We start from the raw sequence: 18,313 nt of genomic DNA on the forward strand, positions 1-18,313 counted from the left end.
CTGCTCTTCCATAGAACCTGAGTTTGAGTCCCAGCACCCTCATCAGGTAGATCACAACTGCGTGTAACTCCAGCTCTTGGGTATCTGCCATCCTTTTCTGGCCTCTGAGGGCATTCACACACATGATGTACACATAGATGCATATACACATAAATAAAATAAATCTTTTATTTAAAAACTACAAAAATTAAAAAGACCACCAAAGCTGCCAATCAGTAAATGCGTTAGTGAACTGAACAGACAGTTCTCAAAAAGAAACATAAATGGCCAGTAAATAGTTTTTAAATGTTCAACATCCTTAGTCATCAGGGAAATGCAGTCTTACCCCAATCAGAATAGCTATCATCAAGAAAACAAAGGCCAACATTCTGGCAAAGGTGTTATTTGCTGCTGGTAGAGAGCAGATTTGTGCAACCACTATAGAAATCAGTGTGGAAGTTTATCAAAAAATTAAAATGAGAACATACTATATGACCCAAGCATACCACTCTTGGGCATATACCCAAAGGACTCTTTATTCTACCATAGAGATACCTACTCATCCATGTTTATTGCTGTAATCTCAATATCCGGAAAATGAAACCAGCCTGTACGTCCATCAATAGCTAAATGGATAATGAAAATGGTGTGTGTATTTATACACAGTAGAATTGTATTCATCTGTAAAGAAAAAATGAAACTTAAAAAAAAAGTGGATGGATCTAGAAAATATATTAAGCAAGGTGACCCAGACTCAGAAAGAAAAAAATTGCATGTTCTATGTCATATACAGACCCTAGCTTATAATGTTTATATATGTGTGTGTTTAAGTAGGGGTGAGTAGGGATGTAGGCTATGAAACTAGAAAGGAGACCATGAGATGGGGGAAAAAAAAGGTGTTGGGAAGGGTGTGAGGGCAGTAGAACACATATGACAGTGTTAGTAAGGAGGCTAGGGTTTGGAAGGGTAAAGGGAGGACAAGGCAGTAAAGGAGACGATGGAGGTGAACCAATAAAACATTGTTTTAAAAGTGCTATAATGAAGGCCGGGCATGTTGGCACACACCTTTAATCCCAGCAAAGGCAGAGGCAGGTGGATCTCTCTGAATTCAAGGCCTGGTCTATATAGTGAGTTCCAGGCCAGCTGGGACTACAAGGAGGCCCTGTGTTGGGGGCGGGGGGGGGGTTGCTATAAGGACACCTAATACTGTGTATGCTATGAATAATTAAATGTATATTATTTAATATATGTGATTAAAATTAAATGTTAATGAGATCATCAAAAACTTTTTGGCACAGTGTTGGGTATTGAACCCAGTATCTTGCACTGGCTAGTCAAGTGCTCTGCCACTGAGCTACAGTCCCAGTCCTGTTAATGAGATCTTTATATGACCTAGTACAGCAAATTTACAGAACATATTTTAAGAGCTATTTTAGAGTATACATACACACATATAAACACATATCTGAATGAACTCTTGGCTTTTTCTACCTCCACTTCCTGAGTGCTAATATTAGAGGTGTGTGCTGGATTTAGTTGTCAATTTGATACACCTGGGAAAAGGGACCATCAAATGGGGAATTGTCTCTGTTGGATTGACCAGTAGACATGTCTGAGACATTTTCTTTGATTGTTGAGTGATGTGGGAGGACCCATCCCACTGTGGATGGTGCCACTTCTTGGGAGGTGGTCCTCGGTTGTATGAGATAGCAGGCTGGAGGCACAGGCCAAAGTAACAAGCTGTAACCCTGAGGATGTTCCTCTGACCCTGTGATGACAAGCCATGGACCTGCCTCCTTCCCAAGCTGTGTAAAGAAGCCACTCCCCTTCCCTCTTCCAGCCAATCGGTTGACCATAGCCACTTGTAGGGGAGGGGCTAAAGGTATAAAAGCTGGGAAACCCACCAGGCTGGTCTTTCACCATTTTGTAAGACTGACCCGAACCACAGGATTTATGTCTGGGTGTGGACTTTGGAACACAGCCATGAATGGGGGGGGGGGCACCCACTTGCCTGTAAATGAACCCACACCCCAAGCTCAGTTAACAAGTCCAATAAACTTATTAAGATTCTTCAAACTGGGGTTTGGAGAATTTTTTCCTCAGGCTGTCGCAAGGACTACGGGAGGAGGGGATTGGATGCCACGTGCACCTCCCAGCAGTGAATTTTACTTACACAAGCCAATAAGCAGCACTCCTCCATGGTCTGTGTGTCAGCTCTGCCTCCAGGTTCCTGTTGAGTTCCTACCCTGACTTCCCTCAGTGATGAACTGTAACCTGGGAGTTGTTTGATAAAACAAACCCTTTCCTCCTCAAATTGGTTTTTGTCAGTGTTTTTATCACAGCAATAGTAATTAGGACAGGGTTGTGAGCCACCACACCTGGTTCTTGCTGGAGATCGAACCTAGGGCTTCATAAATGTTAAGCAAGTACTCTGCCAACTGAGCTACATCTCCAGAGTACAGATTGCCAATAGAGAGATGGATGGATGGATGGATGGATGGATGGATGGATGGATGGATGGATGGATGGATGGATGGATGGATGGATGGAATAGATAGATAGATAGATAGATAGATAGATGATAGAGAGATAGATATGGTGTGTGTGGGGGGGTGTTTCGTAGGGAAGAAAAAGGAATTTTACACTCATTGCTATGATTCTGAAAGCAAGAAGTTCAATTCAGAAGCACATTGTGGATCAGAATGTTGCAGATTGTACGTGTTAGCTAATGGAGTAAGATGAAGATGCTTAAAGGAAAACAATTCTCTCAGGACATAATGAGCAGCCTAACTACAGACATACAAATGTTGTATAGGAAAGCTCTTGATGCTATAAAGGCAATTCAGTCTATGAGAAGAAGCCCACAGAAGCTAAAAAGAAGAGTTACAACCCTTCCAAAATGTCCCATTCCCAGAAGAAAGATTGGGTAACTCAAAAGAAGGAAAGTTTCCTCAGCCCTCAGGAACAGGCTAATGCAAACTAAACAAATTTTCAGTGAATTTTTCTTTTCTGATAAAAATAATAAAATTATTGACCAAGACACACTCACCTTTGAGTCCAGTTAGTATTGCCCTTATTTGCATGTGTTTTTGGACTGACTCCTTAGGATTGGAGTCTCATCCCTAAACACACACACACACCATATCTATCCATCCATCCATCCATCCATCCATCCATCCATCCATCCATCCATCTCTCTATTGGCAATCTGTACTCTGGAGATGTAGCTCAGTTGGCAGAGTACTTGCTTAACATTTATGAAGCCCTAGGTTCGATCTCCAGCAAGAACCAGGTATGGTGGCTCACAACCCTGTCCTAATTACTATTGCTGTGATAAAACACTGACAAAAACCAACTTGAGGAGGAAAGGGTTTGTTTTATCAAACAACTCCCAGGTTACAGTTCATCACTGAGGGAAGTCAGGGTAGGAACTCAACAGGAACCTGGAGGCAGAGCTGACACACAGACCATGGAGGAGTGCTGCTTATTGGCTTGTGTAAGTAAAATTCACTGCTGGGAGGTGCACGTGGCATCCAATCCCCTCTAGGGCCTATGATCTTTTCAGTCATAGGTTATTGGTTAGGTTTACAGTACCAGACATAAGTTATCTCCAGTTGAGGGGTCTTTAGGTTCGACTAGACAGCTGTTTGTTGCCTCGAAGATACAAATGCTGAGGCTGGGGAGATGGTTCAGTGGTTAAGACCACTGGTTGCTCTTGCAGAGGACCCAGGGTCAGTTCCTAGCACCCATATGGTGGCTAACCGCTGTCCATAAATCCAGTCTCAGGGATCCAACACTGTAGAAGACATTGCACAACAGGGTGCACTTATATGCAGGCATTGCACAATAGAGTGCACTTACTTATATGCAGATAATATACGCATACATATAAAATAATAAAATAATTTTTTTAAAAATACAGATGCCACTATTGCACTATTAAAGATATCTTGCCAGTCCTGTCATTGTGTCTTGTGGTTCTCAGACTTTACACCTGGGTAGAACTGTTGATACCTTTTTTCCCTTGGCAACTTCTAAAACTATGAGAGTTAGCCCTCAGGGAGGAGGCTTTCCAGTCAGTACCAGCCTAATTTCTCCAAGTTTTGTGACTGAAGTATGTGGTGTCCTTAGCAGTAGGGTCTTACCTTCAATTTCTTATGGGCAACCAAAAGCAGTGACAATAGCTTATATCATTTGGAGGATTTCTTGGACCCTCCTGACTAACAGTTTGAATCCAGGCAACATCCCCTGCCTGATGTGTTTCTTTTTTAAAATATGTTATTTTGTGTGTGTGTGTATTGCCCGCATATATGTGAGTGTACCATGTCACGCAATGCCACAGAGATCAGAAGAGGGCATCAGAGTCCTCTGGAATTGGAATTAAGGATGGTTCATAGCCTCCATATGGGTTCTGGGAATCGAACCTAGGTCCTGTGCAAGAGCAGTCAGTCCTCTTAATTGCTGATCCATCTCTCCAGCCTCTTGACTTGGGGTTTCTTGTTAGATAGACTATGACTTCTTGAGGGAACAGTATCCTACTGTGAGGGATAACTCTGTTAAAACTCTGTGTGTGGGGGGGGTGTATAATTGTATTTTTAAATATTTTATTGAATTTTTGTGTATTTCATACAGAATATTTCAGACAATCTTAATCATCTTTATACCCCCGTCCTCATCAGCACCCTCCCATAACCCCCCCCACTGGAATCCATATGCTTTGTCATCCATGTTAACGCCCACTGTGTCAAGTCAGTGTCCCCAGATGTTCCCAGTGCAAGTCCATCCACTGAGGTCTAGTTAGCCTATCTAGAGTCTCTTGTTTTAGGATGATCAGCTCTTCCTCACCTAGCACTCATCAGTTGCCAATATTTCTTTAGCCAAGATTGGGGTATGCTGTTCATTTCCCCAGTACAATTGTATTTTCTTTAGGTAAGCATATAAAATAGTAGGTTTCCTTATGGCTTTTCCAAACAGCTTTAGTGTTATTTATCATCCCTCCTTCCCTCTCTCTCTGCTCTGTATTACCCTTCTTCTCTTTTCTCTCCTCCCTAGTTAAGCGCCCCCTCCCATTTTTCCTCTTTCCCACTTCATAGCACCTATGTCCTGCTACCCCCTCTCTCTAGAGCTCCTGAGCTCTCCCCTCTCTCCCAGTGGTCTTGTTTTACTCTCCTGGCTTCTACAGTTAACTCCATATTATACAGGCAAACCTAAAGATTCAGATCGAGGATCCATAAAATAAGTGAGTGTTTGACATTTGTCTTTCTGGATCTGGGTTACATCACTCAGTATATTTTCCAGTTCCACCCATATACCTGTGAATTTCATGATGCAATTTGTCTTTACAGCTAAATTCCATTGTGTATGTTTACCACATTTTTATGATCCATTTCATCAGTTGAGGAATATTTAAGTTGTTTCCATTCCCGAGCTATTTTGAAAAGAGCAATAATGAACATGACAGAGAAGTATCCATAGTAGACTCCCAGGTCCTTTGGGTATATGCCAATGAGTGGTGTAGCTGGGTCATATGGTAGATCTATTTTTTAGTATTTTGAGGACCCTCCAAACTGATTTCCACAGTGAATGCACTAGTTTGCAATCCCACCAACAGTGAATGAAGGTCCCGCTTTCCCGACATCCTAACCATTCTGACTTATAAAAGATAAAATCTCAAAGTTTTAATTTGCATTTCCCTGATTGCTAAAGATGTAGAACATTTTTTTTTAGATGTTTCTTAGCCACTTTTTGGCTGACTTTTATTATAAAACCAACTTTATTATAGAGTTGTAATAGTACTTTATTCTGTATATAAGCCCTTTTATTTAATTAGATATATTGTTTGCAGACCTGTTCTTCTAGTTTATGACTAGATTTAATTTTCTTAATGCAGTCTTTTCAGGTAATCCTTTTTTTTTTTTTAATTTTGATGAAGCCTGATTCACCAACTTTTTTTTATCTTTTTTTTTTTTAAGTAAGTCACTGGGTGTTATTGTGCAGGTCTGTAATCCTAACTATTTGGAAGATTGAGGCAGGAGGATCACAAGTTCAAGGCCTTTCTAAGCTACATAGTGAGTTGAAGACCAGCCTGATAAAACTTAGACCCTATCTCAAAATAAAAAACAAAGAATGTATGTATGTGATGAGTGGTAGATGCACAAGACCATAAGCCTAATTTATCAGTAATACAGAATAGAGAAGGAAGTTTAGGGTGGTGTGGTGTGTTTGGTGTTATGTCTAATAACTCGTTTGGCTCTTCATTTAAGTATGACTCATTTGAGTACAATTTTGTGTATTATGTAAGGCGAGCTTCTCATTTCATTTTTATGCGTACAGATGCCCAACTGTCCCAGTTAATATTTGTGTATTAGAATGAATACATTCCTTCATGGTGCAGTCTATGGCGATGTCATCTTTTCTAGGAAAGGAAAGTAATTTCTGATCTGTTTTTAATCAAACAGTAGATCCATGAGTATAGTATAAATAAGAAATTTTAATTTGCTGAATTTTATTAGCATACATGATAGTTACTGTAGATTGCAGAAATGAAGGGAATTGCTCACCTTTTAGTCTAAACTTCCTTCCACTCTGACATGTTGTAGCGTAAGAATGTAACATTTGGCCTATGATCAACATACTCATGGAATGTGACACTCTAGCTGAGCCCCAGCCATTTGAGATTGAAACTGATACTGCAATAATTTATGTCAGTTAGCTTTTCTTTCTTTGAGTATGATTGATTATATAAGTGTACTTGGATTGTGGGTTCTTTGAAATACTGTGGTTGCTTCCTGTGTATGGGGTTCATTCTTATGGATTTTAGATCTTTAGTTTGGTATTTAGGTGTATGTTGAATTAGAATAATCACCCTCTATTTGAGCCCTCTTTAGGTTGTGTTGCATCAGCTGTCTTAGCAAATTAGTGAGTTTAGGGTGTTGCAAACAGGTTAGTGTGAGATACATTCATGATAGTCCAAGACTGAGATTGCACCAATAAACTGATCTGTTGCTTTTATAATGCTTTTTTTTAATGGCAAAGGATATGGTCTCCAAATAGCCCTGTTATTCAGGATAGTAATAGGGAAATTTGGGGATTATAATTGGTTCATGCTACTCAAATACTATAAAGAAAGTAGGCATTGGAGCCAAAATCCTTGAATTCTGATAGTGTTGAGATTGAATGTTTATAGTGTACATAATTGGGAACTTGGGTCCTCTGCAAGAGCAGCCAGTGTTCTTTACTACTGATCCATCTCCCTGGCCCCTATTTATTTTTAATTATGTGTATGTGTGTTGGGGAAGAGGTATTAAGTGCATGTGAGTGTACTTCTTTTGCTTAGCTGTCCAAACATTTCATTGAAATTTGTTTTGTAAGAATTATTTTTATATTACGAAGCTTTAATGGTACATATGTTTGTATTTGAAGTGTGGGCTGCAAATCTTACCATTTTGTAGATTTTCATTTGATTTCATTTTAAGAACAGATCTCTCTCTCTCTCTCTCTCTCTCTCTCTCTCTCTCTCTCTCTCTCTCTCCCTCTCCCCCTCCCCTCCCTCCCTCCCTCCTCTTCTTCCTTCCTTCTTTCTTTCCTTTCCTCCCTCCTTCCTTCCCGTGTATGTATTCTCTATTCCCTCTCTTGCAATTTTTAAAAGAGCTTCTTTTACATCCTTCCCTTCCTCCCTCCCTCTCTTTCCTCTCTGATGTAGTCCAGGCTTGGCTCATCATTTCCTTTTAGTGGAAACATTTAAAGTACTTTCATCTAGCTTTTTGAAAGATATAATACATTATCATTATCTATAGTCTCCCTACTATGCAGTAGCACACCAGATCTGCTTATTCCTGTCTCTTAACTTCAGAGCAATACTGAACAGTTGTTTTAAATTTGAATGTAGCTACAGTTAGTGTCATTATCATTGTGTATTTTGTGTCAAATCTAAATCCTTCATTGTTCCCAAGTTTTTGAGATCTATTCCTTAAGGTAGATAGGTAGGTAGGTAGGTTGGTTAGTTGGTTTGAGACAGGATCTCACTGTGTAGACAAGGCTGGCCTTGAACTCACAGATACTCCTGCCTCTGCCTCCCAAGGGCTGAGATTAAAGGTGTGTGCCACCACACCTGGCTTCTCTTTGATTCTTAATAACACATCTGTTTTACACTAAGCTCTCATACACACTTACCTCTGTTTTATTTCTTCTGTTATCTGTGCCTCTGCCAGTATCACACGGTCTTAATTCCTGTAGCTTTGGGTAATCCTTGGTGTCTGGTTACAGCAAGTAGTCTCACCTGGCTCTTCAGAATTGTCTTGACTTTTTATATGAATTTTATAATCAGTTATCACGTTCTATTTTTAAAAAGCCCAATGGAATTTTTGTTAGTTTTGTTTATGTATGCCTAGCATGCCAGTTAACACATACCCATATGCACTCACAAACACTCGCACACACACACACACACACACACACACACACACACACACACCCTGTAGCTATGATTATTGGATGAAAAATTTTTCTTCAGTTTTTAATGCAGTGCTAAATTTTCCTTTTCCTCCAGTGTTGCTCCTGAGAAGCCTGCCACTCCTTCCTTATCAAACTTGGTTTGATCATTTTTCTCCCTAAGTGATGAAATTTTATGGAAAGTATCTTGATGTATCTGCTTTCTTTCAGTAATGGTACTGAGTACTCTCAGTGGATCTTTTTATTGTAAAAATTCATGACCTAGGAAATTAATGAAATGTTTTTTCTTGTGTTCGAATTTTAGCTTAATTTTTAATATCTATATGACCCATTAGTGAATACCTTCCCTCCCTCCCTTCCTTCCGTTTTTTATTTTTATTTTTAAAATTTTTATTGTGTTTTTATTGACTTTTTGTATATTTCATACATAAAATCATCTTTATACCTCCTTCCCCTTTCCCCTTTGGCACCCTCTCATAGCCCCTCACCACTGGAGTACATTCTGCTATTTGTGTTAAGGCCCATTATGTAAAGTTAGTGACCCAAGATGTTCTTGTTATTCTTTTAATTCTTTATGACTTTATATTATACTTATTAGATTCTAAACTGCTTATCACAGACAATACATTCTACCCTTGCCTACTTCTGTAATCTGTGCCACTAATCCTTTAAGTTATTCTGCCTCATTCCCATTGACCTTGAGTTATGTTATGACCGTACCAGTGACAGTCCAACCTCAAGTTCTTTTTCCTGTTTTGTGTTTAGAATGTTTTTCCTTAATTGCTTGCATGGCTCTTTTTTAAAATAATTTTTTATTGAATGTGTATTTCATACATAAAATCATCTTTATACCCATTCCCCCTTTGGCACCCTCCTATAGCCCTCCCCGCCCCTGAGTTCCTGAGTTCATAATTCTGTCATTTGTATTAAGGCCTATTATATAAAATTAGTGTCCCAAGATGTCCCTAAATGCAAGTTCATCCACCAGGGTTTAGTCAGCCTATCTAGTCTCTCTTTTCAAGAAGATCTGCTCGTCTTCACCCAGCGGTAATCAGCTGCCCAAAATTCTTTGACTAAGATTGGGGTTTGCTGTTCATTTCCACAGTTCTGTGCTGGGTTTTTGTCTGCCTAAGTTTGCATGGGTCTTGTGCATGCTGACACCATTGCTGTATAGGTCCTAGGCACCTGTAGGACTATTTCCGTATGATCATGCACCACCTTCCTGGCTCTTACAACCTTTCCACCCCGTCTTCTGCAATGGTCCCTGAGCCCTGGGTGGGTGGAGCTCAATATAGGAGTCTTCTCCAAGAACCCACATTGTGCAGACTCTTATTCTCCAGTTTTGGCCATTCGTGGCCTTTTGTGTTCCTGGCCCTCTGTTGTTAAGTGAAGGAACTTCATTGATGAGAATTGAAAGATGTGATTCTCGGGTGTAGAGGTTGCTTCTGACACACGCCACTTAGACTTGAGCAGTTCACAGAAAATCTCTGTGTGTGACCAGTGGTATAACTTTGTAATAATCTCTGTCTGTTGAAAAAGAAGCTACTTTGATGGGTGTGACTGGGATACTTCTCTGTAAATTTAAGGATCCATATTTTACACTGAGTAAGAAATTACATTTGTATAAGGATATGAGAGCTCCAGCTGTGTGTATTTGGCTAGGTTTACAGTACCAGACATGAGTTTCCTCCCATTGAGTGGGCTTCAAGTCCAATTAGATAGCTGTTGAGTACCTCCAAAATAAAAGTGCCGCTGCACCAATGTCTTTTGTTGTGCTGATATGGATGTGGTTTTTAGGCCTTGAAGCTAGGGTTGTACTATTGATTGATGTTTTCCCTTACCAGCTTGCGTAGTGCTCTCCAAAGCTATGAGACTTAGCTTTCAGGGGAGGTGGCTTCCAAGTCAGTTCCAGCTTCATTGCTCCAAATCCTGTGTCCAAGGTATGTCCTGTCTTCAACAATAGGGACTTACCATCAAGTTTTTGGAGGCAATCAAAGGCTTTGGCAATAGCCTGTGTAATTTTGGGAGTCCCTTGGACTACCCTGGCCAAAGGAAGGTTTCTCCTGTCTGGCACTGTTTCTTCAGCTATACTCATGAACACATAGGGATATTGTATGTGTAATTTTTCAGTAAGTTTTTGGAGTAATACAAGTCCCTCTGGGATTTTTATACTAACTAGGACTGTTTTTGTCTCCTCTTCCTCATCTTCCCTCCCTGCCCTCCCCATTTCTCCTTTGATAGCTTCTGTAGGCTATGTTCCCACCTCTCTTGAGCTCCTTCTTCCCTTTTATTTCCATAGTTTTTTGTATAGCCCTCTTTCTCCCCCTCCTTTTTAACTACCTCCATTTTACACATTTCTCCCTTAGTGATGCCTGTCTCCTACTATTCTCTCAGGTTCCTTCTTTCCCTTTACCTGCCTGGTTCCCTTCCATTTTCCTGGTTCCTTCAGTTACATCAGGATATATAGTCACTTATAAGGATTTGGTGCTAGGATCCACAAATGAGGGAGAGTTGTACAAGGAACTTCGGGGATTGTGGATATCTGCAATACTGGGAGACTTATAGTTAACCAGGTGCACATCCTCACATCCAGCTGTACCTGCATCTTCGTGGAGCCCATTGTCTCTACAATTCTGAGGAACTTGTTTTTCCTAATGTGAACTTTTTATTAATTGACCTGGTGTAACTATGATGATCTGATGTAACTATGGTTATTGGTTCCTCCCCTGGCATGGTGTGTTTGTGGTTTCAGATTTTATAAACTCCACCTGCCTCCACCAGGGTCAAGAGTTCTTTTGGGCTAAAGCCCCCTCTCAACAGCCAGCCTTAGCTGGCCTCTTATTTGACCAAAAGCTATGTGGCATTTCTCTGAGGTATTACATTTGCAGGGGAGGGGGGGGGTCGGAGGTCCCAGTGAGATTGCCACTCAGGGATTCAACCTTGCTCTGGATCTTCCTGGGTCAGTGAATTGTTACAGGAGAGGCAACTTCTGAGACGTTTCAGGGTTCTGTGACTCTCACACCAGAGCTGGAGAGTCCTGGAATGACCACTGCATGACCCCTGCACCAAAACTGATCTAGTCTTTCTGGTCCTCCTAGGAGGTAAGGTCTGATATTCCTGGTGTGGAGTTCCATTCCTGTCTGATTGGTCTGGTCTGACCTGGTTTTTAATAATGGGAGAGTGATGCTGATGAAGACCCTCCCTTGGACTTTCTCAACAGTCAAGATGTTGGCTGAAAAGGTCATCTAAGTACCTGGTGCAAGCAGCATTGGAAACTGATTACTTTGGCCTCTGTTCATGTCTGTTTTGTATATGTGAATAATTGTATAACTGAATGAATGATTAGGCAGTTGGACAAAGTGAGATCTACTCTGGATAATACCTGTCCAGAGGATCCTGTCTTTTGTCTTGTCTTTCGTGGAATGAGAGTATGTCCTTGTTTTGACTGCTGCCCTGTGACTTTTCCCTTTTCTTTCCTCCCTTGTTTTCAATGGGGACTGGGGAACCAGCCAGCTCTCTAATTGGCAGGTCTGGTAAACTCCTGTCTCTAACCTCTGCAACTGCTTTACAACAGCTCTCTGTTCTGACAGACTTGTGACTGCTTTGCAGCTTTGTGTTAGCTCTCCCTCTCTCCCCATCACAGATGCTGACAGGCACCCTACTGAGCAGCCCCTCCCGTGCCCTGGGCTCTCCCTCTCCCCCTCACTCAGACCTGTCCCTGCAGCCTGGTTACCTCTCCTCCCAGTGGGCTCTTTCTCTGCCCTGCTTAGTCCCAGTCTGCTGAGGTCTTTTTCTGCACAGCTTTTCTCTGAGGTTTTTCTCTGCCCAGGTCTCCAGTCACAGCTGCCGTTCTAAAGCCCACAGTCGCTTCTGAATTCCTTCCTGTCTCCCCAGGCCATCTCCTACCAGGGAAAGGGGGAGGGAATGGAATGCAGCTCAGGACTTGCAACCAGGAAGCTGCCCACTGGAGCCTGTCATCTGCCTTTTCTGTGCTGGTCAGGTGAATGGAAAAATGAAAGGGTCTCAGTCAGCCTGGACTGCCCCAGTTTGGGACTCATTTCTCCTCTCTGAAAGCATTGTTCCTGGATGTTAGGACAGGTGATAGACTCTCTACAAACATCTTTCTTGTACTCTTTTCTCTACCCTTCTGAGGGCATGGGATGGCATTCACCTCTAGATGACGGTTCCTAAGGAGATCCTGTTGTACTCTGCTTTATTACTAGAAAAGAAAGGAACCCACTCAACTTATTAGTTCAGGGTGTTCTAGTAATCCTCCCCCTCTGTCCTTGATATGCTCCTCAGGAGCTGAAGAAAAAGAGGGAATAGTAAGAATGATGTATTCGGGAGATTTTGGACTATGGTATGGGGAAGGCCTCAAATTAAAGTTTTGATGTTGCCTGAAAAGCAAAAAATAAAAAAAAAAGTTTTTTCTAAAACAAAAATGCCTGGTTTCACTAGAAGAAAAAAGAGACAGAAAAGGTCCAACTCAAGAATATGTACTAAGTTGTAAAAGACCAGAAAAAATACAAACCTTATTTGCTTTGGCTAATTTTGGTTAGATTTATTCTTAAGAGGAAGAAAAGATAATGATTCTTTGCTGCAAAGTAAAGTGGGATTACACTCTTTAAAGGAAGAGGACTAATGCCCTGCACCATTTTATGTTTATAATGGTGATCAATTCAAGTCAGTTTTAACCATTACATGAAATATCTTCCGGTAAAAATTAAAGTTAGCCGGATGTGGTAGCACATGCCTTTGATCCAGCATTCAGGATCAAAGAAACAGGCAGATCTCTGAGTTTGAGGCCAGCTGGGGCTACAGGGATATCCTGTCTCAAAAAGACCAAATGAAAGGGGGCTACAGGGAGATCCTATCTCAAAAAGACCTAATTAATTAATTAATTAATCAATTAAAAAATTTTAAAAGACTGTAAATAAATCTCCTTGCTAGAAGATGAGTCATGGAATAGTGTTCTCCCTGCCTTCCTGTACACCCCCCCCCCATTTTCTGATTTGGGGGCTAGATGCTTCCATGGTCCTTGTCCGAGACTTTCTCCCCTAGTAACCTTATTGGCCTGATCAGGACTGACTAGGTAGACTAACGAGGTTATTTTTCTAATGCAAGATGATTTTCTATTGTTCCCAGGCCCTCAGACTACCCTTGCTCTCCCATAAATCTATCTGGGACGGGAAAAAAATAAGACTGAATGATTGTTGATGCTGATAGGATATAGTGGTCTTCAGATTCCTTCCTCCTCCTGTGATTATTGAAAGGCGGCAGCTGCTATTGCATCTCTATTTACTGGAGGCACTTGTCCCTTAGGTCCTGGTCTGGGTCCTGTCTTAAGGTTGCTGTGAATCTATTACTGTTCTATGGGCTCCTGTATGTACTGTGTGCACCCTAACTCCAAGACAGCTACCCCATAACCTTCCTCCATGTGGCCAGATTTCCTGCCACCCTTGTCAGCAGCAGGCAGATCAATACCCCCAGCTGTTCTTGAAAGAGTATACAGTACGACCTCCAGCTGTACTGAGAGAGAGGGTCCATGTTGTCTCCCTCAGTGCCAGTTACTTAATGCTCTGTTACCCAAGATGCTATGAATGTATGCAGGCGTCCTGTCAGGAAAGACATGCAGGACCTGAGACTAGGGTGGTCACAGGAGCTTCTCTGTGCTGCCTCTAAGTACCTTGAAAAGATGTCCACCACGCCACCTTTCTGGGGATTGAGGGTTCTCCTCTATCTCCACCCCCACATATGCTGCACTGGGTTTCTCTCTTCCCCTCCTTGTCTCTACTGCCCCTGGCCACAGTCAGTGACCAGGGGATTCAGGACCTGAAATCCAGGATCCTGGGTTGGACCTTAGGCCAGGCGCAGGGTCATGGAGGACCCAAAGCCCACCTTCTCTTTCATCCTTTTCTCTCAGCTCAATCCCAGCATGAGCCCAATTCTGGTATAAATCACCATGTTTTTTGAAAAAGCTCAGGTCCTGACTGCTTCTGAGCATTGGACAGTTTTCACTGGACTCCTAACAGGAATTGGAACAGCCCAAAGCCCACAAATCTATCCAAGACCACCAGTGTTCTTCAGGGGTCTGAAGAATTCCCCAGGGCATTCCTCAAATGCTTGCAGGAAGCCCTTTGGTCCTCTGACCCCAGAGAATGCCAGAGCACTAAATTAGGCCTTTGTCCAAAATTCCCCCACATTGTTTGGGGAAGCCCTTCAAAAGAACTTGACAAGCTTCAAGACTCCTCATCCTTCATCAACACTGCTGGAATATGTGGACAACCTCCTGATAGCTGCTGTTGACCCAGGCACCTGCCTGTGAGACCCAGGCTCTGAAGTACCCTGCAAAGAAAACTCAACCTCACCAGATGGAAGTCTCCTACTTAGGGTACAAACTCTCTTGAGGTAAGAGAATCCTTACTAAGGCCTGAAAGGAAGCCATTCTTCAGATCTCCATGCCTAAGACTGAAAAACAGGTACTCAAACTCCTGATGGCACCAGGATAGCAGCTGCCAACTTTGGATCCTGGGCTTTGCTGAAATAGCAAGGCCCCTCTATTCAGCCATGGCTAGGGCTATCCCTTAAAATAGAGATTAAGGACCAGCTTTCCACCTTTTCATTCATGAAGTCCTGGGAATTGCAAAAGGCATGCTTGTTCTTCTCACTTTGGGACCCTGGCAAAGGTCTATAGCATAATTCTCCAAGCACCTAAGCCCAGTAGCTTCAGGATGGCCCTTCTGTTTATGTGCCATAGTAGTTACTGCCCTACTGGTAAAGGAGGCCGAGAAGCTCACTTTGGGCCAAGACTTAATCCTTACAGACCCCCATACAATGGACACCTTCCTCTTGGGAGTAAATATCTGATGAATGTACCAGTGTCTGTTCCTTGATCAGCCCAGCAATACTGATGCCTGGTGATAACCTGGAGGTGCCCCTACATTACTGATCTACTGGACATCTTCCAGGCCAGTTGCCCAACCTCCAAGACACCCCCTTGCTTGAGGCAGATGCCAACTTGTTCTGGGATGGAAGATAAAGGGGACCCAGAAGGCAGGAGCCACTGTAACCACCCAACTCAATGTCATCTGGAGCCAAGTCTTGCCCCAAGCCACCTCTACACCAAAGACTGAACTCATGGCTCCTATCCAAGCTACAGTTCATTTTAATATCTGAGACATCCTCCTAGTTCCCACCTCTATACCCTGTCACCCCATCCTGGAGATCTAATATATATCAAAAAGTTCCAGAAGGAGAGAGGCCAACAGTTCTGGTTCCATCTCTGGTTTGATTGGAATCCAAGGCTTACAGGCCTCACAGATCCTCTCATCCTTCTCCTCCTGGATGTAATGATTGGGCCTTGCCAAATTAGCTGGTGGTTAAACTCTGTCAAACAATAGATAGCTTCTGTCTAATTAATGTACCGAGAACCCAGTACAACCCCATGTCACCTGAGGATATTGAGTCAACACTTTGACTCTGTCCTAAGACCAGAGGGGAATTTGAAATGGCAAAACTGACTATTTCTTTCTAGCTGACATTTGCTTTACCCTGTGTTTCTGCCCAGCTACTCCTACTGCAGCCAGCCAGCCAGAATGCTCCTTGAAGGTTCTATCTGCATTTCAGAGGGTACATTGTTTCTACAATACTAGGAAACTTAAAACTAGCCAGGTAGCATGTCCTCTTACCCAGCTATACCTGTATCTCCATGGAGCCCATTGTCTCTGCAATTCTGAAAAACTTTTGTTAACTGAAAACCTCTTTGTTAACTGACCTGCCCCTGGTCTGGGGTAACTGTGGTTATTGACTCTGCCCCTGGCATGATGTAATTGTGGTTTTAGACTTTATAAACTCTGCTCTGCTCCCCTCCCTTCCCCCAAGGGTCGAGCGTTCTTTTGGGCATTACCCCCCTCTCAACTGCCTGCCTTTGCTAGTTAATAAAGGATTCCTACTTTGACCAAAAACTGCATGGCATTTTTCTGAGGTTATTGTAGTAAAACTAATGAAAAGAGATTGAAAAACTTTGTTATAGGTGGAGCTTGAGCCTATGTTCTGTCTTTTGCTTGTATTCTTTTTCCTGTTTCAGATTTGCTCCATGATAGACCGTCTAGGGCAGACACTGTGACTGCAAATACTTTCTAGGGGTCAAACGGGCCCTTTAAAACAATTAGATGAGGTATATGGCAATGAAAGAGCTCTGCCTCAATATGGGAGCTTAAGTCATCACTCACCACTAGTCAGTTCTTACGCTGGTATGTGGGCCCAAAGTTGACAGATTTTTTTTTTTTTCCAAATTTTTGAAAAAGCCAGAAATGTCAAGTTTTTTGTATGTAAAAATATATGCTGTCTGTATATTAGAAAGCCATTCAAAAAATTTTAAGCAAGACACATACCAATCAAAACATTTTTAAGCCTCCAGCTTTAGGAACCTTTACGCCCAGGGACTCTTTTAGTAGACTGTGTCTCCAAAATAATGGCTCCTCTATAGTATCTCAAACTCAAGAGTCACTACCTGCTTCAGGAGATCAGCCTGTTAACTGTAATTCTTTGGTATTTGTACTTATAGGGGACAAGAATGTGTCTCCTTTAATGTTTGATTCTGGTTCTAGTGTAATTTAGAGCCATATGAGTGACTTGTGGAAAGCCTTCAAATTTGTGAATTTGACTGAATAAAACTTTCTCTAGAAATGAAGAGCATATTAACTTGAAGATGAATTATGGAATCAGATGACTAGTATTTCAATCTTAACTATGTAATCTTGGGACTCAGATCTTTTTATATTTAGTCATTGTTCTTATAGTTGTGAAAAAATTAATGAATTAGGCAAAAAAAAAATTATTTCCAAGCTTTTCAAAAATTTAGTTTCCCAAGTTCAAGGTACATCATCCAAGTCAAATAACTTATGGCATAAAGAATTATTTTTAGGTTGTGCTATATTTTTTATTTTATTTTATGTATATGAGTGTATTGCCCGCATGTATGTAAGTGCACCCATGTCATGCAGTGCCCACAGAGGTCAGAAGAGGGCGTCAGATTCCATTGGAACTAGAGTTTTGGATGATTGTTAGCCACCATGTGTGTGCTGGGAAACAAACCTTTGTCCTCTGCAAGATCAGCCAGTGCTCTTAACTGCTGAGCCATCTCTCCAGCCCCCTGACTTTAAACATTCTAAACACATGAAATAATAATTTTTTAAAGTATTGGGGACTGGAGAGATGGCCCAGTAGTTAAGAACATTGGCTGCACTTGCAGAAGACGGGTTTGGTTAGCACCCACGTGGTAGCTAACAACCATCTGTAACTCCAGTTCCAGGGGATCCAGTACCTTCTGATCTTCGTGGACATTGTGCAACACGGGTGCACTTACATACATGCAGGCAAAACACTTGTATACATAAAATAAAAATCATTTTTTTTGTCTTTGAGTGAGCTTTTAATTTTTTTTTAATTCTTAATAACTACATGATTAGAAGAAGCATTTCATTACAGCTTTAACATATTCAGTAACACTCCAGAGCAAGAGTACATCTCTTTCACAAGTGGCTGTAAGTTTCTGGGTTCACAGTTGAATCAATACAGTTAGACAATTTTGAACTCAGTATAAGCCCTGTAAGACATAAAATAAAATGAGTTTAACCTTTAAAAAAGATCTCCATTTCATTTTAGAATATATTGTTCCTAAATTTTTAATGCTACTAACACATGTTTGCACATGTGTCTTTAATCTCTATGTATCTGATTATAACTAGTCACAGTCGATTATACTCGGCTACTTAGTACCTGAGTATGGATGTAAAATCATCAGGTAGATTTCAATGATAATGTTTTTCACCTCTACTAATTAACATGAAGCAAATTTTTATGCTTTTTTTCAAATACAACT

General features: G+C 41.5%; 1 protein-coding gene across 1 annotated transcript in view; it reads left to right on the forward strand.

Annotated features, from left to right (window-relative positions):
- Znf292 (zinc finger protein 292) overlaps nt 1-18,313 on the forward strand; it is a 91,212-nt gene that overhangs the window by 24,501 nt on the left and 48,398 nt on the right. Inside the window, exon 2 of the mRNA XM_029562385.1 lies at nt 1,112-1,147. Within this exon, the coding sequence (XP_029418245.1) occupies nt 1,112-1,147 (36 nt within the window). The remainder of the gene's footprint in view (nt 1-1,111; nt 1,148-18,313) is intronic.

The sequence above is a fragment of the Nannospalax galili genome, unplaced genomic scaffold, assembly GCF_000622305.1.
Source record: "Nannospalax galili isolate Female #2095 unplaced genomic scaffold, S.galili_v1.0 scaffold1395, whole genome shotgun sequence".
NCBI classification, from domain to species: Eukaryota; Metazoa; Chordata; class Mammalia; order Rodentia; family Spalacidae; genus Nannospalax; species Nannospalax galili.